Source organism: Amblyraja radiata, chromosome 46 (assembly GCF_010909765.2).
Source record: "Amblyraja radiata isolate CabotCenter1 chromosome 46, sAmbRad1.1.pri, whole genome shotgun sequence".
Lineage (NCBI taxonomy): Eukaryota > Metazoa > Chordata > Chondrichthyes > Rajiformes > Rajidae > Amblyraja > Amblyraja radiata.
The window spans coordinates 4,984,190-5,009,415 of NC_046001.1; the positions used below are offsets into that span (position 1 = coordinate 4,984,190).

Consider the following 25,226-nt stretch of genomic DNA (forward strand, 5'->3'; position numbering starts at 1 on the left):
TGAGAAACTTTCAAAGGAAAACAGAAGGTAACAAAAAAGGCAATATGGGGTGAAAAGATGAAGTATGAGGGTAAGCTGGCCAAGAATATAAAGAAGGATAGTAAAAGCTTATTTAGGTATGCTAAGAGAAAAAGATTAGTGAAGACAAATGTGGGTCCCTTGAAGGCAGAAACAGGCGAAATTATTATGGGGAACAAGGAAATGGCAGAAGAGTTGAACAGGTACTTTGGTTCTGTCTTCACTAAGGAAGATACAAACAATCTCCCAGATGTACTAGAGGACAGAGGATCTAGGGAGACAGAGGAACTGAAAGAAATTTACATTAGGCAAGAAATAGTATTGGGTAGACTGATGGGACTGAAGGCTGATAAATCCCCAGGGCCTGATGGTCTACATCCCAGGGTCCTCAAGGAAGTGGCTCTAGAAATCGTGGACGTATTGGTGATCATTTTCCAATGGGGGATCTATAGATACAGGATCAGTTTCTGTGGATTGGAGGGTAGCTCATGTTATCCCACTTCTCAAGAAAGGAGCGAGAGAGAAAACAGGGAATTGTAGACCAGTTAGCCTGACATCCGTGGTGGGGAAGATGCTGGAGTCAATTATTAAAGAAGTAATAACTGCGCATTTGGATAGCAGTAAAAGGATTGGTCCAAGTCAGAATGGATTTATGAAAGGGAAATCCTGCTTGACTAACTTCTGGAATTTTTTGAGGATGTGTCAAGTAAAATGGATGAAGGATAGCCAGTGCATGTAGTGTATCTGGACTTTCAGAAACCCTTTGATAAGGTTACACACAGGAGACTAGTGGGCAAAATTAGAGCACATGGTATTGGGGGTAGGGTATTGACATGGATAGAGAATTGGTTGGCAGACAGGAAACAAAGAGCAGGAATAAACGGGTCCCTGTCAGAATGGCAGGCAGTGACTAGTGGAGTGCTGCAAGGCTCGGTGATGGGGCTGCAACTATTTACAATATTGCAATATAATACAATAATGATTTAGATGATGGGATTAATAGTGACACTAGCAAATTTGCAGATGACACAAAGCTGGGTGGCAGTGTGAACTGCGAAGAGAATGCTAGGAGGTTGCAGGGTGATTTGGACAGGTTGAGTGAGTGGGCAGATGCAGTATAATGTAGATAAATGTGAGGTTATCCACTTTGGCGGCAAGAACAGGGAGGCAGATTATTATATCAATGGTGTCAAATTAGGAAAAAGGGAAGTGCAACGAGACCTGGGTGTCCTTGTACACGAATCACGGAAAATAAACATGCAGGTACAGAAGGCAGTGAAGAAAGCTAATGGCATGTTGGCCTTCATAACAAGAGGATTTGAGTATAGGAGTAAAGAGGTCCTTCTGCAGTTGTACAGGGCCCTGGTGAGACCACATCTGGAGTATTGTGTGCAGTTTTGGTTTCCTAATTTGAGGAAGGACATCCTTGCTATTGAGGCAGTGCAGCGTAGGTTCACGAGGTTAATACCCGGGATGGCGGGACTGTCATATGAGGAAAGATTGGAAAGACAGGGCTTGTATTCACTGGATTTAGAAACGTATAAAATTATGAAAGGACTGGACAAGCTAGATGCAGGAAAAATGTTCCCAATGTTGGGGGAGTCCAGAACCAGGGGTCAGTCTAAGAATAAAGGGGAGGCCATTTAAAACTGAGATGAGAAAAAACTTTTTCACCTAGAGAGTTGTGAATTTGTAGAATTCTCTGCCACAGAAGGCAGTGGAGGCCAATTCACTGGATGAGTTTAAAAGAGAGTTAGATAGAGCTCTGGAAGGGCTAGCGGAATCAAGGGATATGGGGAGAAGGCAGGCACGGGTTACTGATTGTGGATGATCAGCCATGATAATAATAATAATAATGGATGGGATTTATATAGCGCCTTTCTAATACTCAAGGCGCTTTACATCGCATTATTCATTCACTCCTCAGTCACACTCAGTGGTGGTAAGCTACTTCTGTAGCCACAGCTGCCCTGGGGCAGACTGACGGAAGCGTGGCTGCCAATCTGCGCCTACGGCCCCTCCGACCACCACCAATCACTCACACACATTCACACACAGGCAAAGGTGGGTGAAGTGTCTTGCCCAAGGACACAACGTATGCCTCGAAGGGCCAAATGGCCTCCTACTGCACCTATTTTCTATGTTTCTATGTTTCTAGGACACACATCCTGCACTTGTTTTTCCATTGATCAACATTCAACCTCGTTATTAGGACACAATTCCTCTATTTACCTACACAGACGTGCAAATCCTACGCCTTATTCACCATTGTTCAACATTCAACCTCCTGTTTCCCGTGATTAGAAAACAACTCCAAAACTTACCTAACACATAGGTGCAATAAAGGACACCACCATTTCCTGTTACATGTGGAATTTACACCTCACAAATCCATTCATCGAAGATAGACACAAAATGCTGGAGTAACTCAGCGGGACAGGCAGCATCTCTAGAGAGAAGGAATGGGTGACGTTTCGGGTCAAGACCCTGGGGAGAGGGAAGAGGGAAACTCGGGGTATGAAAAGGTACAGAACAAATCAGAGCCGGCACCGATGTCCCAGGAGCTCACAATGGTCCATTGTTGGCGGTGGAGGAGGTGATAATGAAGAGATACGAACAGTAAAACTAGTAGGACGTCTAGGGTGCCCTACTCAACATTCCCACTGCTCCCCTCACCATATTGGCATCTCTCCCCATCACGCATCCCCAGCAGATAAACACCTGGGCTAAACATACCACATGCTAATCATCTTTTTCAGACTTTTCCACATTACCACGTCATCTGAATTTTGAAATAACCACTAAGTTTTGTCTTAGCTAGTGGTGAGAAAGGCTGAAGGGTTCCGAACCGAAACATCACCTATACCTTTTTTCAAGAGACGCTGCCTGACCCGCTGAGTTACTCCAGCATTTTGTGTCTGTCTCGCTCCCCATCAAATTATTCTTCCATGGCTTGAGTCTCGGCTCCATCGCACACTGCATTCAAGGTGGCCGTGTGTGAAGGTGACCCCATCGTCCATCGCCTTCTGGAATGTGTGTTTGCAAGGAATGTCTGGAACGAGAAGCAGTGGTCCTTGTCGAGGTTCACCCCGAACAGCTGCGAAACACATTACTCCGTTCTCTTTGGGCTGTTCCGAGGGACATTGAGACTTATAGCAGCTGCTGCTGAAAGATAATCAACTCAGTGAAGGAAGTCTCTTGGTGCAGCTGAAATTTGCTGGTCTTCCTGTGCAAGGAATTGGCCCTGTCCGAATGTTGCAGACTAGCTCATTCCCAAGCCCAGGGTACACTGCCGAGGGATATATACTGAAGCTTGTGCAGTTGCCACAGAGGGTCTAAGCCAATGCCTACAGTTTGGGGCCCTTCCACCATTTGCGCATAGAGGGGCTGGAACCCACACACAAGCACCTGGGGCTGATCGTATTGAGATGAATGTGAAGGATATAATTTGTGTTGTAGTGGTGTAAAATGAACCTTGTATACAAGTGGATTAAGACACACTAGATGCCTTGTGTTGCACTTTGAATTATAATTATTTAAATATACAGTGTAACATGTTATGAATAGAATATAGTTTTGAAAATAGGAATACTGGACTGGAGCCAGTTTCCCATTCAATGTATCATATTCTCTCGTGAAGTGACTTAGTATCAGGTGTTTATCGAAAGCTTTCTGAAAGCACAGATAGAGATTGTCCACTGGATTTCCCTCGTTCACAATCATTGCCTCTTCCTCATAAAGCTCGTTCTCAGATTTGTAAAGCAGGGTCTATTTTTGGAGTAAAACCCTGCATTGTGATATTCCAATAAATATCGTTTCTCTTCTCTTATGAGGATAAAAGGAGCCTCTGATGAGCCCTCTATGCACGTGCAAGGAACATGTTACAATGACACACACTCCTCTGAATATGCCACAGTACGCTAACTTGATCATTTATACAAATGTATCCAGTATTCTGAACGGGTAGTAGGTTTTGGGGCTACAGAGATTACCTTTGATACCATCTAAAGTTACTTAAATAGCGGCTGTTTGGCTATTTCCTTCATCTATATCATTTTACCTCTTTATCAGGTTTTCCAGATTACAGATTTAAATCTCCGAAATGGTCCGTAATCTCTGATTCAGACGCGATATTGCTGCTACTGAACCCAAACACTGTCTTTCTAACTCGCAAAAAAACGTCCCCTCTTTGTAAAAGGGAAGGCGCGCAGTTTTGTATTTCATTTACAACCTTAAATCTCCGGTAAGGTCCTGAGCTCTATGATCTCTGATTCAGAATCGATATTGCTACTACTCAACCAAAACGCTGTCTTCCTATCTCACCTCCAAAAAGGTATATTATTTGTAAAAAGGGAAGGTGCGCAGTTTTGCATTGCATACCTCCATTTTATGTGTGTAAACTGCACTGAAATCCTGCAGTCTTGTGGTTATGGTGACATTATCGATTGATCTAAAGATTGCAAATGCTTAAGCATGTTTTTGCAACAAAGATTGAGGGCAATCGTTGTTGCAAATGGTAAGAAAATAGAAGATTTAATTGCAAATAGGTTGTGTAGCATCTGTTCTTTTTGACATTCTTAGAAAATGAGTCAGAGTACGTGATGGGGTGTGATGTAAATTCTGCAGCAACTGCCGGCTGGGTCAAATTGCTGCTCTCATAGCCCGCATTCTGCCATTTCCACCATCCACGCCCTTAATGCAGATGCCTTGCAGAGAAGGAAGGGGTTTCATTAAATCAAAGATAAGGCACAAAATGCTGGAGTAACTCAGCGGGACAGGCAGCATATCTGGAGAGATGGAATGGATGACGTTTCAGACGGAATAATTAAATTCATGAAATCGATATGCTCAAACGTTATTAAACCTGTCAATGCCCCATCCTTTCGGTTTATACCTCCCTTTCATCCTTGTACAAATATGATGTGATTGAAAATTAACTGAATGGAATATCTGCAATTGATCATTTCTCCCCTCAGGTTTTGATCTCTGAATGAACAAGGTGAGACTCTGCAGGAAGGCTGTTATATTTCAAGATGATGGTTATGAGGGGGACATAATAACACTGATTCCATTTTCAACCTCACCGTTTGCTCAAACGAAGGGAAGGGAGTACTCGCCCCTTTTCTAACACATTCTGCAACGCTTTTCCCCCCACGGCGTCTCCTTCAGCGGGAATCGAACCGTTAACGGGTGACGTGCCCCAGACACGGGGCTCTGGCCCAATCACAGCCCGCCTCACGCCGGGTCCCGCCACCTCTTCTCCCTCGGGGCCAATAGCAGGCGAGCACCGAGTGCCCGCTCCGCCTCTTCTACTATAAAAGGTGCCCAGAAGCCGCCGCTTCGCATTAGGTTACTTACATCGACTCGTTACTGTCGAGCAAAGTAACAGTCACCCCACTGGTTTTTGTAGGATCATCTTCATAGCTAGTATAACTTAAAACAAAATGGTAAGTATGTAATATTATGCAAGTCCTTTTAGTTAAGATTCAATCAATATTTACTGTAAGAATATAATTACCTTTTCTAATTCTGTCATCGTTTCATTTTGGGGTTAAAAGCAACGTTTTCCCCTTCAATTTGCAAAGCAAATTACAGTGTTTTAAAAAGCGAGGTGGTGTGATTGTTAAATGAAACTGGCTTTTTTTTTTGCATGTGATTTTTTTTAAAGCTGTAAGAAAACTACCTTGCACCAATGGTTTCCCTCGAACCCATTCCTTACCTACTTCAAGGCAATACCCTTGCCAAAAATGCAAATGTGTTATTTGTTTGTTTGCTGATGGGTAGTGGAATCAATTATTTCGCTTGAATGATGTCTCGTTGGGGCTGGAAGCGAGCCCGGGTTCCCATCATCACGCGTGAGGATGCTGCGCTGCCCGAGGGCGGGAGGCTGGGCGCCTAGGTGTTTTTTTGTTTTTAAATAGATAGATCTGATCCCGGGGGAGCCCGAGTCTACCTTTTTCTTTTCCTCCCCTGTAACCTTGTACGTTTTCCTTTCCACCACTCGCCTATAATACGCGCCAGGCAAGTCCGTGGCGGTCACATGTGAAACGGTCCACTTCCCGAGCAAAACGGCGGGAGTTGGTGGCCGCATCGGGCTCGGTACTAAACGCTTTATTTAGAGATATACTCTTTGGGAGGCGCTGTGGAACCACATCTCCCACCGTCCTCTGTGCCGCTTGCGGAGACATTGCCCCCGCCCACTAATTGGAACACTGCAGCCGCTATTAGGGAATGATGAGCTGATCGTAATTTCCATTAATTTATCAAGATGATCCTTTTGTTCACGAGAGTTAAGACTGAATTTGTTTGAGACGCAAGGCAATGCACATGTTGCATTGTTGAGCAAAACACAACTTCGCGGATGAGGCAGCATCTGTGCAGTGAATGGACGGTCGGATAAGGGTCCCAATCTGTGGCAGTCTGAAGCAAAGATACTAGAGGACAGTGGCGGACTGGGTCTAAAAATATTGGTTGCCAGGGGACAAAGGGGGCCCACTTGATATAGGGGGCCCACTTGCCATCGGGCAAGCTGACACCATGGCCAGCCTGCCACTGCTAGAGGATACTAGTATCTTTGGTCTGAAGGGTCTCTACCTGAAATGTCACCTATTCCTTTTCTCAAGGTATGCTGCCTGACTGACAGCTTTTTGTGTCTAACTTCCCTATCCTTAAATTCTATTTGTTCGCCCAGCAATTTTTTGAATAACAAATATGCAGAATCTGAATTAAGGATTGCATATTATGCGTTTTTCAAAATGAGATGCGAGAGTTGATGCAACAAGCAGTTGTCGTTTTTATATATGGTTTATATGACAATAAATTGTTCCTTTGTTCACAGCGTGAGTGTATCAGTATCCATGTTGGCCAGGCTGGTGTCCAGATCGGCAATGCGTGCTGGGAGCTGTACTGCTTGGAACATGGCATCCAGCCTAATGGTCAGATGCCCAGTGACAAGACCATGGGGGGCGGAGACGATTCCTTCAACACATTCTTCAGTGAGACAGGAGCTGGCAAGCATGTTCCCCGAGCTGTGTTTGTGGACCTGGAGCCAACTGTGATCGGTAGGTGCCCACACACTCATTCCACCCTCCCATTGATTTAATGACATGTGGCCATGTAACTGAAGCCCCTCGCTCTTTCTCAGATGAGGTTCGTACTGGTATCTACCGCCAGCTCTTCCACCCTGAGCAACTCATCACTGGGAAAGAAGATGCTGCCAATAACTACGCCCGTGGCCATTACACAATCGGCAAAGAGATTATTGACCCAGTTCTGGACAGAATCCGCAAGTTGGTAAGTACTTGGGTGGACATCTAGAATCTGGTCTGCAGCTCGAAGCATTTGGATGCAACTAACTAACTGTGTTTGTGTTCCACAGGCTGACCAATGCACAGGTCTCCAGGGTTTCCTGGTCTTCCACAGCTTTGGTGGTGGCACTGGCTCCGGTTTTACCTCCCTGCTGATGGAACGTCTGTCCGTTGACTATGGCAAGAAATCCAAGCTTGAATTCTCCATCTACCCAGCTCCCCAGGTGTCCACAGCGGTGGTAGAGCCCTACAATTCCATCCTGACCACCCACACCACCTTGGAGCACTCAGATTGTGCTTTCATGGTTGACAATGAAGCCATCTATGACATCTGCCGCAGAAACCTTGACATTGACCGACCAACCTACACCAACCTGAACCGTCTCATTAGCCAGATAGTGTCCTCCATCACAGCCTCCCTCCGTTTTGATGGTGCCCTGAACGTTGATCTGACTGAGTTCCAGACCAACTTGGTGCCATATCCCCGTATCCACTTCCCCTTGGCCACATATGCCCCAGTTATCTCCGCTGAGAAAGCCTACCATGAGCAGCTTTCGGTATCTGAGATTACCAATGCTTGCTTTGAGCCAGCCAACCAGATGGTCAAATGTGACCCACGCCATGGCAAGTACATGGCCTGCTGCCTCCTTTATCGCGGTGATGTGGTGCCAAAAGATGTCAATGCAGCAATTGCTACCATTAAAACCAAACGTAGCATTCAGTTTGTGGATTGGTGTCCAACTGGTTTCAAGGTTGGTATCAACTACCAGCCTCCCACTGCGGTTCCTGGAGGTGACCTGGCCAAGGTGCAGCGAGCTGTGTGTATGCTGAGCAACACCACTGCTATTGCTGAGGCTTGGGCTCGCCTGGACCACAAGTTTGACCTGATGTATGCCAAGCGTGCCTTTGTTCACTGGTATGTTGGTGAGGGTATGGAGGAAGGAGAGTTCTCAGAGGCCCGTGAGGATATGGCTGCTCTGGAGAAGGATTATGAAGAAGTGGGTGTTGACTCAGTGGAGGGAGAAGGGGAAGAGGAAGGTGAGGAATATTAACTTGAGTCTTGTCACTTCACAAAAGCATGTACTTAAGCTCCAGGCTTGGTTCATTCCAGTGTTTGGCTATTGAGTGTTACACAACCAGGGTGTTAGAAACGGTGCTGGCTTGGTACTGTAGAATACGTAATGATCTTAATGGTTGTGTTTGATCTGTGCTCGTTTGCTTGTCTATGCATAACTTATTTTCATCATGTCTGATGCAATAAAGGAGCTTAAAGAATCACCTAAGTGATTCCTTGCCATGTTTCTCAAACTAGTTATCTTGTCTGGAATTGTAGTTTGGTTATCAAAGTAAACGCAATCATTGTTTACTTTCCTCCAGAAATGGTGTTCTCTTGGGGCCAATTGCGCACAAAAAAAGCTGAATTTGAAATTGCCTTTGCTCGGCACACTTCTGACTAGACCTCTATCCCATCTCACTTGTTGCAAATGATCAAGCTTTTGACCCACCTCGTATTTTTCATCCCCATAGTTGGTGAAATGAAAAATCTCGAATTTTGAAATGACAATAGACGATAAATGCAGGAGTAGGCCATTCGGCCCTTCGAGCCAGCACTGCCGTTCAATATGATCATGCCTGATAATCCCCAATCAGTACCCCGATCCTGCCTTCTCCCAATATCCCCTGACTCTGCTATTTTTAAGAGCCCTATCTAGTGCTCTCTTGAAAGCGTCCAGAGAAACTGCCTCCACCACCCTCTGAGGCAGAGAATTCCACACTCACAACTCTCTGTGAGAAAAAGTGTTTCCTCCTCTCCATTCTAAATGGCTTACTCCTTATTCTTAAACTGTGGCCCCTGGTTCTGGACTCCCCCAACATCGGGAACATGTTTCCTGCCTCTAGCGTGTCCAAACCCTTAACAATCTTATATGTTTCAATGAGATTCACCTCTCATCCTTCTAAACTCCAGAGTGTACAAGCCCAGCTGCTCCATTCTCTCAACATATGACAGTCCCGCCATCCCGGGAATTAACCTTCTAAACCTACGCTGCTCTCCCTCAATAGCAAGAATGTCCTTCCTCAAATTAGGGGACCAAAACTGTACACGATACTCCAGGTGTGGTCTCACTAGGGCTCTGAACAACTGCAGAAGGACCTCTTTGCTCCTATACTCTATTTTTGTTATAAAGGCCAACATGCCATTCGCTTTCTTCACTGCCTGCTGTACCTGCATGCTTACTTTCATAGACTGATGAACAAGGACCCCCAGATCCCGTTATACTTCCCCTTTTCCTAACTTGACGCCATTTAGACAGTAATCTGCCTTCCTGTTTTTGCTACCAAAGTGGATAACCTCACATTTATCCGCATTAAACTTCATCTGCCATGCATCTGCCCACTTCCCCAACCTGTCCAAGTCACCCTGCATTCTCATAGCGTCCTCCTAACAGAAAAACTGCAAATGCTGGCTTACAGGAAAGGACATGGTGCTGGAATAACTCAGCAGGTCAGGCAGCATCTCTGGGCAACATTCAGTCTGAAGAAGGGTCCTGACCAGAAATATCACCTATCTTCAGAGATACTGCCTGACCTGCTGAATTTCTCTACCACCATATCTTTTTTTCTCCCATGTCATGTAAGAATTTTGTAAGCTTCAATGAGATCTCATTGTAAGCATTGAGCATTATAGTCCCAGTTTACCCGAGCACCCTTTAACCAGTCTGGCATATCTTTGCTCATTCCTATTATATCAAGAACATCTGTTTTCTCGACCAAAGATGCATAACTATCCAGGTGTGATCTCACCAAGGTGCTATAAAATTGCAGTAAAAGTTCCTTCAAAACTTAACATGTCATTTACCACTAAGTTACATGCACTGGGATACATGGGTCAATTTGAACATCAAGATGACTCGATCTCACTATTTTAAAAAAAAAAAACCCCCACTGCTCTTCTGTTTTGTGGACGAGAGTGGATTGTGTCACATTTTTTTCATCTTGCATTGCATCTCTCAATTTGCCTGTATCCCCTTTGTTTCTTTACACCCTCAATCCTGCCTCAATTCAAGAGTCAAGAGAGTTTATTGTCATGTGTCCCAGATAGGACAATGAAATTCTTGCTTGCTGCAGCACAACAGAATATTGTAGGCATAAATACAGAACAGATCAGTGTGTCTATATAGCGTTGAACATTTCTGATCGCCCTGCTATAGGATGGATTTCAATGACCTGTTAAAGGTTTAAAAAAAACAAGGATGTTACCAGGTCTTGAGGGTTTGAGCTAGAGGCTTCTTGATAGCCTGGATATATTTTCCTTGTGAGTAGGAGGATAGGGGGCGGGATACAGCAGTCTCCCCTCTCCCCACCCTGTTCCAGGCACTCGCCATGATACAAAATCACAAGCTACAGTCTGTTCCTCGGGTTAAGGGAGTCTTAAAACTGGAGGGCATATGTTTAAGCCGAGAGGGGAAAGATTTAAAAGGGACCTTGGGGGTGACTTTCCCGTGTGGTGTGTACATGGAAGGAACTGCTAGAAATGGAGGTGGGTACAATTACACCATTTAAAAAAAAAAAAAAAAAAGTTAAAACAAGTACACGGATAGCAAAGGATTGGAGCCAGGTTCACCCAAGTGGGACTAGCTCGGTTAATCAGCTTAGTCACCTTGAAGGTCCAAAGGGTCTGTTTCTGTGTTGTATGGCTCTATGACATGTTGAGTTTATCAACATCTGTAACTTCCCATTTTCATCCACACATCACTTCTCATGGGGGTGCTACGAACTCTGAGTATTACTTTCATGTTACTAATGTACAATAAGCTTATCTCTCTGAAGGCAAGTAGTTGGATGAAAATAATAATTTCAAGAGCTGAAAATCTGAAGCAAAGACAAAATGGTGGAAACTCATCCGATTCCCTCAGTTCTGATAAATGGTTTTCAACATAATATGTTATCGCTCATTCTCCTTCCATAAATACTGCCTGCCCTGCTGAGTTTTTTTCAGTATATTCTGTTTGTGCTAAATTCATTGCATTCTGGCCAGTTAGAGTGCACCTGACTCGCAGACCAATTCTCTATCCACATCAAAAGGCTGCCACCAATCCAGCTGCTTTCAATTTTTCCAAAGTCTTTCTGTAAAAACTTGTTGATTACATTTTGACACAGAGGCACAGCTGCTGCCTCACAGCACCAGAGATCTGGATTTGATCCTGACAGTGGATGGTGTCTGTAGAGTTTGCACCTTCTCCCTGCGACCGTGTGGGTTTCCTCCCATAATCCCAAAGACATGCAGGTTTGTTGGTTAATTGGCTTCTGTATATTGTCTGGTGTGTAGGAAGTGGATTAAAAAATGGGATAACATAGAACGAGAGTGAACGGGTGATCGATGGATGGCGTGGACCTGGTGAGCTGAAGGGCCTGTTTCAATGCTGTATCTCTAAACAAAATGTTTGTCCAAGTCCCTTTTAAATATTGTGATTGACTTGGCTTTGATATCATTCAGTATAGCTATTAAATGAGTCCAATTATTTAGTATTTTTAATTTAATTTGATGTAATATTTAGGATTTAAAGGGATGAGAAAGATTTTGCAAATATAATGAGTAACATTGCCATGCATGTACTGTCAGCCATCAATTAAGTTTTTAAATTTAATTATGACAATTACACTGCAGTGAGGTGAAGATTGACTGTTCTCAATCTAATAATTGTAATTGGAAGTGAGAATAACTATTTTAAATTGACCTCTGCATCTTTCAAAAAAAAAAATACAGTCTACTTCCTCCTTTCCTGATGAGTGGGTGTGATGGGCTTTCCTCACTGTTCGATGGGACTGCTCAGTTTCTGACTACATAGTTTAGAAACAAGGAACTATATAGATGCTGGTTTACCAAAGAAAGACATAAAATACAGGAGTGACTCACCGGTTCAGGCAGCATCCTTGGAGAACATGGATAGGTGACATTTAAGGTGGGGACCTTTCTTCAGACTGATTGCAGGGGTGGAGGGAAAGAAAGCAAGAAGCGTGGAAGGGCAGGACAAAGCCTGGCAGGTCATAGGTGAACACTGGCAAGGGGGGTTTTGATGTAAATAAGTTAAATCAGCAGAAAATGGAGTACGGAATCATACCTTTGGAATATGAAAGCTGCATGTGATGGGAACATGGCTTTGGTATAGATCTACATTATTGAGGCCTGGATTCTAAATCATTTTATTTCTGAGTGCGCAGTTATCCAGTGGGAACAGTTCTGCAGAATTGTGCATAAAATACATATCTTGGAGATTTTTAGAAACAAGGAACAGCAGATACTGCTTAATGTACACAACACTGTTGGAGTAACTTAGTGGGTCAAGCAGCATCTCTGGAGAACATGGATAGGTGACAAATTCTTGATTAGAACGGGTGTCAATGGTTATGGGGAGATGGCAGGAAAAGGATTAGGAGAAAGATCAGCCATGATTGAATGGTAGAGTAGACTCGATGGGCTGAATGGCCTAATTCTACTATAACTTTGATGGTTCGGGTCAGGACCCTTCAGACTTATTCAGATTTGTGTCAGATAGGGAAGGCTCGGAAGGATATGGGCCAAACATGGGCTAATGGAACTTGCTTAGATGGGGTACCTTGGTCAGCATTGATGAGTTGGGGTGAAAGGCTTGTTACTGTGCCTGTATGACTGAGTTAAGAATGTTATGAGTGCACTTATTAGTGCAATATTTGTTCCACCAATTTTCTTTCTTCCTCTTTCAGATACTTTTATTTAACCATAATATATTTTTCTGGATGTTCATTGCAATCTGAAACTACCTGCCTAGTAACTAAACAAGAGTCCTGGCTGAATGTGGGCAGGGGATTATATTGTGGAAGGAATTTCAGTCAAACTTAATCCAGGCCTCACACAATGGTTGAGTACAAGTGTGTGTGTGTGTGTGTGTATATATATATACATATACATATACATATACATATACATATACATATATATATACACTTTGCACTGGGATTACCAGAAAATTATCAGTCTGAAGAAGGGTCTTGACCTGAAACGTCACCCATTTCTTCTCTCCAGAGATGCTGTCTGTCTTGCTGAGTCACTCCAGTTTTTTGTGTCTGTCGGTTTAAACCAGCATCTGCAGTTTGTTACAGCAATATTATCATCTCTGCAGGCACAAAAGCCTGGAGTAATGCAGTGGTTCAGGCAGCATCCCTGGAGAAAAGCAATAGATGACGTTTCAGGTTGGTCCCCTTCTTCAGACCAAAAGATAGAGGTTGTGGGGGGGGGGCGCGCGCGCAAGAGAAACCAAGTGAGAAAAGGCCAGAACAAAACGGGGCCTTGGGAAGGTTGGAGTCATTAATGGCCCATTGTTGACTGGGGAAGATGTGCTAACAACAGGGATACAAGGATGTGAACAGTCGAACTAGGGGTGGGAGAAAGAATGCAGGAGTTAATTGAAATTGGAGAAATCAACATTCATACACATTGACCTTGGAAGCTCCAACAATTTGAATCCATGAGCCAGCTCAGTTGTTGATAATGGGATCCTGGTCTTATCTTATAGTTTGACTATTTTCAGACATAAAACAAAGGTGCTAGACCTGGAGGGGGAGCTGATGGTCTCTTCAGCTGGCTGTGACATCTATTCGTCAACGTCGTCAAATAACCTGCTGACGCTGAATGTCTAGACAAGGAGTGCCCGATCATCTACACACAGCTGTTCCCTGTCTAAGGTGGAGCCCTTTGTTTGTCATCTGCTGGCTCACACATTTGTGACCGTGCACAAGCAAGGGAACAAATATTCGGCAACACTGCCGCCAGCAGCCTCGGCAGCAGATTATATTACCTGAGGTGGGACAGCTGCTACATTTTCTAACTCTGTGAAAGAGATGGAGTGGGCTAAAGTGAGGAACTTTATGGTGCTCTGTTTCTGTAGCAGAAAACAATATTTACTTCAGCATTCTTTTTTTTCCTTAAAAAGACAACATTGAACATACAGTGCCCTCCATAATGTTTGGAGAAAAAGACCCATCATTTATGTATTTGCCTCTACTCCACAATTTGAGATTTGTAATAGAGAAAAAAAAATCATGTGGTTAAAGTGCACACTGTCAGATTTTATTAAAGGCCATTTTTATACATTTTATACATTTATGTCTCAATGTCTGTGCCAAACACGATGCCAAGGCCAACACTTATTTTAGATTAGATTTGTTTAGAGATAGAGCACAAAAATAGGCCTTTCGACACACCCAGTCCCTGCCAATGAGTGATTCCCGCACACTAACGCTATCCTACACAGACAATTCATGATTTTCACGAATTAACCTACAAAACTCTGTCTGGAGTGTGGGAAGAACCCAGAGGAGCACCCACATGGTCACAGGGAGAACATACAAACTCCATAACGACAGCACCCATACTCTGGAGCGAACAAGGCTACAACTACTGCTGTACCACTGTGCCGCCCTTATCTGCCTGCATATGATCCATAATCCCCCAATTTCATGTTTATCCATCTGCTTATCCAAAGGTTTTCAATAACAATGTGTTTATTTTTATTATTGCATGCCAAAAATACTAAAGGCTGTATGAGAGATGTAAGATGTGCTTAGTGGACCAGGCTATATTCTGGGAGAGGGGAAAAACTGAACAAAAATTGCAGGTGCCATGAAATCCAAAAAAGAAAGGATGCTGCTGAAGGTAGTGGACATTGCCCGGTCCATCACAGGTACTGACAACTCCACCATCAATGCGATCAATAGGAACCACTTGCCTCAAGAAGGCAGCCAGCATCATCAAAGACCCACGCAACCCTAGCCACGCTCTTATCTTGCTGCTACCTTTGGGAGGAAGATACAGGAGCCAGAGTTACAGTTATCTCCAAGTTCAATAACAGCTATCAAACAGCCTGAAGAAGAGTCATACCGCACAGAAACAAGCCTATTGGCCCAACTGGTCCCAATGCCCACACTTGGCCCATAACCCTCTCTCTTTATCTTTAGAGATAATGTGCGGAAACACCCACTGCGACCCACGGGTCTTTGCTGACCAACGATCACCCCTTACATTAACGCTATCCTACACACGGAACTATTTAACATCTTTACCAACGCCAACAAACCTATGCATCTTTGGAGTGTGGGAGGAAACTGGAGCACCCAGAGAATACTCATGCAGTCACGAGGAGAATGTACAAACTCCATACAGACAGCACCCGTAGTCAGGGTCAAAACTGGGTCTGGCGCTGCCAAGACCCATTTTTCAGCAACTCTACCACCGTGCCACTATAATGTCCACTTGTCTCTTAAAATTGAAGATAGTAACATCCCGATCCAAAACGTCACCTATCCATGTTCTCCAGAGATGCTGCTGAGTTACTCCAGCACTTTGTGTCTTTGCAAAAGCAGCTTCTTCCCATCAACCATCAAGTCCTTGAATGGGGTGGAAGATTGCAACCTTCACGTGGTCCGCCCTGTTTCGACGAATGTAATCAACCCGGCGTGCACAATCAAATAAAATCAAATAGAACAAGTTGTCCTACAACTTAAGGCTGTGCACGCCATACACAAGTCCTTGAATCACCCTGCACAAACTGTGAGTCTACAAGCAACATAATTGTGCATGATGCCAGTAAACTCGACTTGACAAAAGTTAACCCTGAGAGCCCATCTCGATGACCAAGCTATTGGCCTCCTGTAGTAATATCTCATAGTTGATGTCAAGTTTGGATGGGTAGCGGTCATGTAATGTGTCTTATGGTTTACAATAATCCTGTTAGTTAAATACTGGTTGTTATTCTTCTTGTTTTCTGAAAACAATTGCAGAACCCCTATTGATGTAAAGAGGACATTGCACTCGTGTATCAAACCACAAATTAGGAAAGGTGGGAAGAGGGTTACAGGTTATTTTAAATCTATGATCACATCATTATGAATAACAATTTTCTAGCTGTGATATAATACAATCTTTTGCAAAACAGGGTACAAATTATAGCATCAAATGACATTTAATTCGCGTTGAGTGAAAACATTAAAATAGTGGGGATTCATTTAAAAAAACTAACTAGAAGACACGGGTTCTGAACTCGGCGGATCAGACAGCATCATGAGAACATGGATATGAGACGTTTCGGGGTCGGGATCTTTCCTCAGACTGATCAACTCAGTAACCAACGTGAAGCCTACATAATAATAAAATAAAGCGCTGCAAAATCTGAAAGAAAAAACGCATTGAAGCAAGCGGAGATACAAGAAGTTGCGGATGCAGGAATCTTGAGCAAAACACAAAGTCCTGGCGTAACTCAGCGGGTCAGGCAGTATTTGTGGAGGGAATGTACGTGGGACGTTTCAGGTCAGGATCATTCAGAATGATTGATGGGATTTGGAAGGGAACGGTTTGACCCAACGATTTGTTGGGGGGTTTTTAATTGCCACAAATAATATTTAGGAGGTTTGAAGAGGCGTTAAAAGAGGGAGAAAAAAACCTAAACGTGTTTGGACTAAATGCTGTGGAAGAACCGGCCTGCAGATAGCGCTCTGTTCACACAGATTTCCAATCCACTGATGATCGGTACATTTGAATTTCATGTATGTAATGTACGTTGACTTTCGGGAGAAAGCGTGCTCGTTCCCGCTAACAGTTCGAATCCGACTACAGAGGACACTGGTGACATCAATTTCATTCCTGGAGAGAAGGAATAGGCGACGTTTCGGGTCGAGACCCTCTCTCCATAGATGCTGCCTCACCCGCTGAGTTTCTCCAGCATTTTTGTCTACCTTCGATTATTCCAGCATCTGCAGTTCTTTCTTAAACATTAAATTTCATTCATGACATTTTCACTGCCCGTCGGTAATCTGTCATCAGATACCTCATAAAAAGTCTAAAGAATGATAATGTTGATGTATAATTTCCGTAAAGAGAAAACGTTTCTTTATTAGTATTTTTTTTGTTTCAGTCGAATCTGCTTTTACTAAATCATGAGCTCTCACCTCTCTTTTCCAGCTTTCAGTCTGAAGAAGGGTCCAGACCACAAAATGTCGCATATAAAAACATACTCTGACCAAAGATTATTTTTGGAAATCAACATTTTCCTCCGCTGGGTTCCTTCGGAAGTATAATCTTTCAATTTTGAACTCGCAGAAACATATGTTTTATAGGAGCCAATACGTTCAGTTTCCACGAAAATTAAAAACCAGGGGGGAAATCGTTTTTTTTTTTAAAGATTACCTGCAGTTACTTCTTTTCAGATCACTGGCAACGCTCGGCACATCAGGTAATATCTGTGAAGAGACAAACGGAGTTAATTTGATGAACTTTCATCAACATTTTAACTTTAATTATAAATTATAAATACTGCAGATATAGGAAATCTGAAATAAAAACAAAATGTTGGAAACAGCAGGTCAGGCAGCATCTGTGGAAAGAGGAGAGGTAAAGTTGCAGAACAGCATTTTCTATTTGTATTCACTCTACAGAAATTAAAATAGAAAATGCTGTAGATAGACACAAAGTGTTGGAGTAACTCAGCGGGTCAGGCAGCATCTGTGGAGAACATGGATAGGTGACTTTTCACAGAGTGCTGGAGTAACTCAGCAGGTCAGGCAGCATCTGTGGAGAACATGGATAGGTGACGTTTCACAGAGCGCTGGAGTAACTCAGCGGGTCAGGCAGCATCTGTGGAGAACATGGATAGGTGACGTTTCGAAACATCACCTATCCACTGAGTTGCTCCAGCACTTTGTGTCTTTCTCTGTAAAACAGCATCTATAGTTCCTTGTGTGCTACATTTACTCATTTGGTATCACTCTTTGTTTTACCCCCTACACTATATCTGCCCCTTTGTTCTTCTACCTGTTGTACTCGAGTAGATACTGATTATATCTATGTATGGAATATATCTGTTTAAGAAGGAACTGCAGATACTGGAAAATCGAAGGTACACAAAAATGTATCCTAATTTTGTTAGTCCTTGCTATCTCCTCCCCTTCCTCAGTCCCCCTGCTGTCTCCTCCCATCCCCCAGCCTTCGGGCTCCTCCTCCTTTTTCCTTTCTTGTCCCCCCCACCACCCCCGATCAGTCTGAAGAAGGGTTTCGGGACGAAACGTTGCCTATTTCCTTCGCTCCATAGATGCTGCTGCACCCGCTGAGTTTCTCCAGCTTTTTTGTGTACTTATGGAATATATCTGATCTGTTTGGATAGCTTGCAAAATAAAGATTTTCACTGTACCTCAGTACATGTGATAATAACAAATCTAAACCATTCCTGCTCTATCACTTACATTGAAGACAAACTTGGTTTTATTCATCTTTCCCAGTTATGATGAGGGGGCCACAGACTTGAAAATCCAACTGTTTCTCTCTCCACAGATGCTGCCCGACCTGCTGAATGTTTTATCTGCTTTTACTTTGATTTCCATTGATTATCCATATCGTTCAAAACGTTACACATTAATTATCTATCAAAGCGAGAACAGAATGTGCTAACAAGGCATTTTTCGTCGTAATGTTACAACTTTGTTTCTTCACCACTCCCATATGAGAGACTTTATTCTTCCCGCTGACTCCTCGACGAACGGTTTAAATGGAGGCCGTCCAACCAATCAAGTAGCTCGATGAAACCTTCGTCCGATTCACTGGTTCCAACCAATGATAACGTTTAAAGGAAGAGAATTACAACCAATCAGACGCTCGGGTTGTATTCTCCCCGTTGACTGGCGCAATGTGCACCAATCATTTACTCTCGAAGCCAAAGCCAATCAAACTCGCGCCGTTGCAGCCAATCGCAAGTGGCGTTCTATTCGGGCATTTGCTCTCCGCCAATGGATCGTCGCGGACTGTGTCGTCCCGTGCCGGCTTGTGGCCAATCGGGATGGACGTACCATGGGGATCGGCTGTAGCGGAGGCAGGCTGCGGAGTTGGAAGATGAGAGCGGCGCCGAGCGTGCGAGCGGACTGCATCTTATCCCGGCCCGCCAGGTAGCTCGCGCTGCCTCAGCCATGTAGCGTTGCGATGGAAGACGATGTTATAATTAGAACACAGCTCTTTCACAACCAAGTTCGCGAATGCATCGTAAGTCTTTTAGATTGATTCTCGGTGACTTTCATTTAGTTTTTTTTTCTTCAGGACAGAAGAACGCGTCATTCTCATGGCATGGGTACATTTAATGCCCGAAAGATATCTTCTTCCTGCCCTTTAATTTATCTTCAACACGAGAGCGGTGTTACTGGCAGGTTCGTGGGGAAAACTTTTTTCTGATTGTGATAGCGAACTCGGGCGGTGACCTCCAGCGAGTGCCGGCTCCACGCGTCTTAACATGTACTTGGATTTCCTGGTCATTCCCACTTCTTAACAGTTTGAAAGTTTCTTGAAACCAAGATTAGATATAAAGTTATTGATTCTCTCTGGAGGGAGTGTTTTTTTCCCCAACGGTGACTAAGTCATTAGGTTGTATACTTGTGTTAAGAGCGTGCTCTGGTCTTCAATGCTATGGACGCTTCAATGGAGAGTTTGAAGGGATTTAATATGTTATCATGTCCTATTCTATTTGGTAGTTAACTATATGTTCACATGTGGCGTTGGTTAGTATAAATAAAATCGGAATGATGTAACACAGAAGGAACCTATTTATACTTTTAACTTTCCACGTCCCTCTGCACGTTATTTTTTTTACCTTTAAAGTAATTTTTCTAGTTCTGTATTGAAAACTAATTAACTCTGTTTACACCTCTCTTTTACTCCAGCAGTGTTGTCCAAATTCAAAGTAAAAATCTGCGAAAGGAAATAGCAAGATTACATTTCGGGTCGGGGCTTTATGAGACTGGAGTAGGGGGAGCAAAGAGGTGAAGGGAAAGGAGAGGGGCAAGTGATAGGTGGACCCAGGTAAGGTTGAGTCGATGGCTGATGAGATGGGAGAAGAGATGGATGGCGATAGTTACAAAGGCTGGAGGTGATCAGTGTAGAAAACAAAGGTCTGCAGATGGTGGAATCTGAGGAATGAAATGTAGAACCAGAAGGAGGGATGGTGGGTATTGGGGGGGGGGGGGGGAAGAATAAATAGGTGGCCCTGGGGAGGTGGGGATGGGGAAGGAGAAGAGTAGTTGGGTGAGGGGGCAGTGGGGAAAAAAAGTGTGCTTGAGAGTAGACAAAAATGCTGGAGAAACTCAGCGGGTGAGGCAGCGTCTATGGAGCGAAGGAAGTAGGCAACGTTTCGGGGGTCAAGTGTTCGGGGAAGTGGTCGCCTCGTCTATTCTTGGTCAGTGCATGGGGTAGGGAGGGATGAGTGATCCATGGGGTCACAGAGAGTGTGGTCTCTGCAGAAAGGAGATGGGGGTAGAGAGGGGAAGATTTGACTGGCAGTGGGATCACGATGAAGCTGGCGGAAATGTTGGAGAATGATTTATGGGATGGGGAGGCTGGTAGAGCGAGACTTCAGTGTTGTATCTTGGGCATAGTTATACATGCTGGATTGAGCTGAGAAGTTCTTGAGGATTAGACACAAAATGGTGGAGTAACTTGGGTCAGTGACTTTTTGTGTCAGAGCTCTTCAGACCGAAGAGGGGTCCTGACCCGAAATGTCACCTATCCATGTTCTCCAAGGATGCTGCCTGACCTGCTGAGTTACTCCAGCATTTTGAGTTTTTCCTTGGTAAACCAACATCTGCAGTTCCTTGTTTCTAAGTTCTTGAAGATAAACTGCCTACATTTATTAGCAAATGTCGAAATAGAACTGAAATAAAGGGATGGTTGCGAAATAATTTCTATTCCATAGTTCAAGCTTGTCAAAAAAAACCTCAGAAAATTCAGCGCAAATGTCTGTGTTGCAATTGCAGTCACGTGAGTTGGGACTTTGATCGTGTCTGTCAGCACAATGGTTTGATAGAGATCTTGAAAATTTATAATTGAACAGTGTTGATTTAAACAGCCCCGATTGAGGATCAAGGATGAGGGATTGCTTTAGATGTGAAAATACAACAGAGCAGGGAATGGTGTTCTTCTGTACGCAAGAATATGGAAACTGCAGGAATAATAACCTTAACCTTTTTTTTTTAAACCAAGTACAGTTTATATATCAAATTGGGAAAGCTGGGTTAATAAAAGTGAAATTAATGGATATATGAGCAGGAAGCGTATATGGGTTTTGTACTACTGATCAAATAGATCAACAAGTCTGAGGAAGGGTCCTGACCCATAATGTTTAAGAAGGAACTGCAGATGCTGGAAAATCGAAAGGTAGACAAAAATGCTGGAGAAACTCAGCGGGTGATGCAGCATCTATGGAGCGAAGGAAATGGGCAATGTTTCTGGTCGAAACCCAAAACGTTGCCTATTTCCTTTGCTCCATAGATGCTGCCTCACCCGCTGAGTTTCTCCAGCATTTTTTGTCTACCATCCTGACCCATAATGTCGCCAGACTGAAGAAGAGTTCGGACCTGAAACATAATCTGTCCATTCTTTCCACAGATGCTACCTAACCTGCTGAGTTCATCCAGCACTTTGTGTCTTTCCCAAGATCCCAGCACCTTCTATTTCTTGTGTTGCCATTGGCTTGGCTGAGTGTTTTCTTGCTCCCTGCCCCCTCTTCTTCCCCCCCCCCCCCCCACCCCGGTCATTTCCAAGACACTCCAAAATGAAGTTTGCTGTGGCAGGGTAGAATTTGAATAGGGACTCTGTCCTTTTTACTATCTTCAGGAAGTTGGGGGTTTTCAGAAGAGTTCTGGATGCCAGCGTATGGAAATGAGCAGTTTATATTCATATCACTGGGAGCCCCAAACCAAAGACTATGGTTAAAAGCAGTTAAATAAATCCATTCACTTCTTATACTTGATATGGTTTGGGGGAAAAAGTCAAAGATTGCAGTTGGATATGAGGGGGAATATGCAGTCATCCTTGCTATCTGGTGTGATCCCAGAATAATAGCAAGCTTGTATTTTAGCGATGCTATTCAATGTGAAGACATGTTTCTTGTACAGCACAGCTACCTAAAAAAGGCATGCTGAGTTTTCTCTTTTTGAGCAAAATATAATCATTTTAATACATTGCCTGTGTATTTTTTTTAATTACTTCCATGAGGTAAGTGCGCCATTTGCATTACCACATAGTGGCTTGGTGTATCTGCTGTTCTTTATTGTGAATGCGATGCATGTAATGTGTTTATATTTCCTCGAGTGATTTATATCCTGTACTGCACTCAGGAATGCTATCCAACCCAACATGGTGTTAGACTCTGATAAATTGCCCAGTTTATCCAATGTTTTGTGCTGATTTTTCCGGTTTAGTTTTGGCATGAACATTTTGCATTTTTTTTTGCAGCGCTCTTCAGGGAAGTACTGCAGTCAGTTCCCACATTGCATGCAGTGCAATTGGGTGCAACGGCAATCTCTCTCACCACCGGCCAAAAGATATCCCCTTAGTGTTTAAATTAACAAATTTGCTTGGTCCTGTACCACAATGTGGAGTGGTTCAGCATGTCAATATCTTGTATGGACTTGATAATTATGGCAAGAACTGATGTGGAAAATGCGGACAGAATTGCTTATTTTTTTCCACTTCGAGTAATGTCTAATGACCTCATCATCTACAGTACAATTGTAGGCTTTGAGCGATGTAGAGCAAAATTAATTTTAACTGCACTAATGCCGGGAGAGGCGGAGAGACACAGCAATTTAGGCTGTATCTGTGAAGAAACAAACTTAACATTTTGAGTCGAAGACTGTATTGCAGTATTGCCGCTTGACCTTGTCATCACAGAATTGTCATTTTTGATGAGGTGCCAAGATGCATCCTTTACTTTGGAAGGACCTAGCCAGCCCACTGATAAACATGAATTGATTTTTGAAGTGTGGCAAACATTTATTTAAGGAGAACCAGTGATAAAATGCTTGTTGAACCATAACTTGCACCAGAGCCTTGTGCAATCATTTGTCAAATGTTTCTCTTGCAACGTAGAGTCATAAAGTGTACCTTTAACCTGCCCCTAGAATAATATTAATCACTGGAATTATGTCATTTGTTAAACGACTCGAGTTATTGATGGGTGCAGCAGTTACCTGAGTGATCAATTTTGCCTTTTGTCCGATGTACAAGATACTGAAATATTCTGTTGGTTGCAAGTTGACCAAGAACTTGCAATGCTGAACAGTGTTATTTGACACTGGCTAATTTGGACAGGTTCCTGGATTGGAATAGTTTAAATGGATATAGGTCAAACGCGGACAGGTGTGACTAGTGTAGATGGGGCATCTTGGTTGGCATGGGCAAATTGTGCCGAAGGGCCTGTTTCTGTGCCGTATGACTAATATACTTTAGATTTTCAAAAAATCATTAACTGTGTGGCCATTAAAAAATTTAAGGACAGAATACGTTCACATCTTCATGATGTAGGCCATTCTGCCCATTGTGTCTGTGCTGGCCCAGGCTGATCCCATCAAGCCACCTACAAACTGTATAAGCTGTTTCTTTCCCATATCAACTCCACCTTTATTCTCCTACCACCCACCTGCACGAGGGGTAATGTTCAGTCACCAATTAACCGACCATTCACTTCAGCTTTGGGACGTTGGAAGAAAATAACTTAAGGGAAACCTGCACGGTCAGAGACTGGAGATGCACGAACCGCAGATGCTGAAATCTTGAGCTAAACACAAAGTGCTGGATGAACTCAGCGGGTCAGGCAGCGTCTGTGAAGGGAAATAGACCTTCCTTCACACTAAAGAATTGTTTTGCACATGATCAGAGAGAGAGAGAGAGAGAGAGAGAGCATGGGAACTCAACTGGTGATGTTCCAGGTTGGGATAGCAACAGTAACACTGCCTGCTACACCACTCTGTCGCCTTTATTAATTACGCTTACTGGTGCACTAACGTGATGTTTCAACCTCTCACCCAGTGGCTGTTCTGTTCGAGCTATGTGACTGAAATTTGAAACCGTTGCAGACTTGGAAAATACTTTGTTGCCTTTTAGTCAATTATCAAACTCGCTGAAATAGCCCAGTTCCTTTGAATTCTTTTTTAAAGCATGTTGAGTTGCTTTGGATTGTATTGTGATGAAAACCTAAAGTTTGCACTGGTTTGGTTTTCTTGTGAACTTGACTGTCCGGAAGCCATTCCAGTTGTAAATATTTGGCTGGGGTGGATTGACCAGATAGATGTGGTGGTTACAGATTGCATGTGTTTGTGTGTGATTCTTTATTCAAGCTGTCCGAATCCCAAGATGTGTCAGCAGTGTTCGAAAGAGAAATTGCATCTGTTATGTGATGGCGTTATAGATACCAAGTCAGAGAACCTGAGCTGTTACTTAATCCTGTCAACGAAAGAACTCCTCGAGGCACAAGTTTGTTTACTTGCACTGTTGATATTTTTTTACCTTCATCTGCCTAAAATTGCCCACCACAAAATTTAGAGCACTGAAAATTGCACTAATGCAAATGGCTTCCTCACTGTCCCGCGCAGGTATAAAGCAATGTGTTCAGGACAGCCCTACCCTCAAATCTGGCCATGTCCCAAGATGGGATGAATCACTTTGTTTCCACTAGTTGTGCATGTTTGCTAGATTTTGGGAGGTACACTTTAATCTTTCTATAGATAGATTGTTCTGCACTAGCAGGCATATTTTAAGTTTTAAATACTACATTATAATTTTCAGTAAAACTTGCTATTGCATGCTATCATAATTAGCTACTAGCTCTATGGAGCTTTTTATGTCATTTTCAGTTAAATAAAATGTGTTTACCTGCAGGTGGTGGACTAGATGTGTAAGAAGGAACAGCAGATGCTGGTTTAAATCGAAGATAGACACAAAAAGCTGGAGTAACTCGGCGAGACAGGCAGCATCTGTGGAGAACATGGATAGGTGATACTTCAGGTCGGGACCCTTGTTCAGCATGCACAAGAGATCTGAGATGCACGAGATAGAAG

At 43.4% G+C, this 25,226-nt stretch overlaps 2 protein-coding genes across 2 annotated transcripts in view; both read left to right on the forward strand.

Annotated features, from left to right (window-relative positions):
- The first annotated feature begins 5,345 nt into the window (after positions 1 to 5,345).
- LOC116968851 (tubulin alpha chain) lies at positions 5,346 to 8,603 on the forward strand. The gene is made up of 4 exons (XM_033015822.1): positions 5,346 to 5,465; positions 6,857 to 7,079; positions 7,163 to 7,311; positions 7,397 to 8,603. Exons 1-4 carry the CDS (start codon positions 5,463 to 5,465, stop codon positions 8,375 to 8,377), a joined length of 1,356 nt encoding a protein of 451 aa, XP_032871713.1. The 5' UTR covers positions 5,346 to 5,462; the 3' UTR covers positions 8,378 to 8,603.
- A 10,603-nt stretch (positions 8,604 to 19,206) lies between these two features.
- The window catches only part of lmbr1l (limb development membrane protein 1 like), a 55,128-nt gene continuing 49,108 nt past the window's right edge, over positions 19,207 to 25,226 (forward strand). The window contains exon 1 of the mRNA XM_033015437.1: positions 19,207 to 19,383. Within this exon, the coding sequence (XP_032871328.1) occupies positions 19,324 to 19,383 (60 nt within the window). The 5' untranslated portion in view covers positions 19,207 to 19,323. The remainder of the gene's footprint in view (positions 19,384 to 25,226) is intronic.

Bases quoted from the DNA above. Each gene is read 5' to 3' on its own strand.
- LOC116968851 (XM_033015822.1), top strand. The intron at 7,080-7,162 runs GTAGGTGCCCAC...GCTCTTTCTCAG, and splicing joins CCTGGAGCCAACTGTGATCG to ATGAGGTTCGTACTGGTATC. The intron at 7,312-7,396 runs GTAAGTACTTGG...TGTGTTCCACAG, and splicing joins TGGACAGAATCCGCAAGTTG to GCTGACCAATGCACAGGTCT.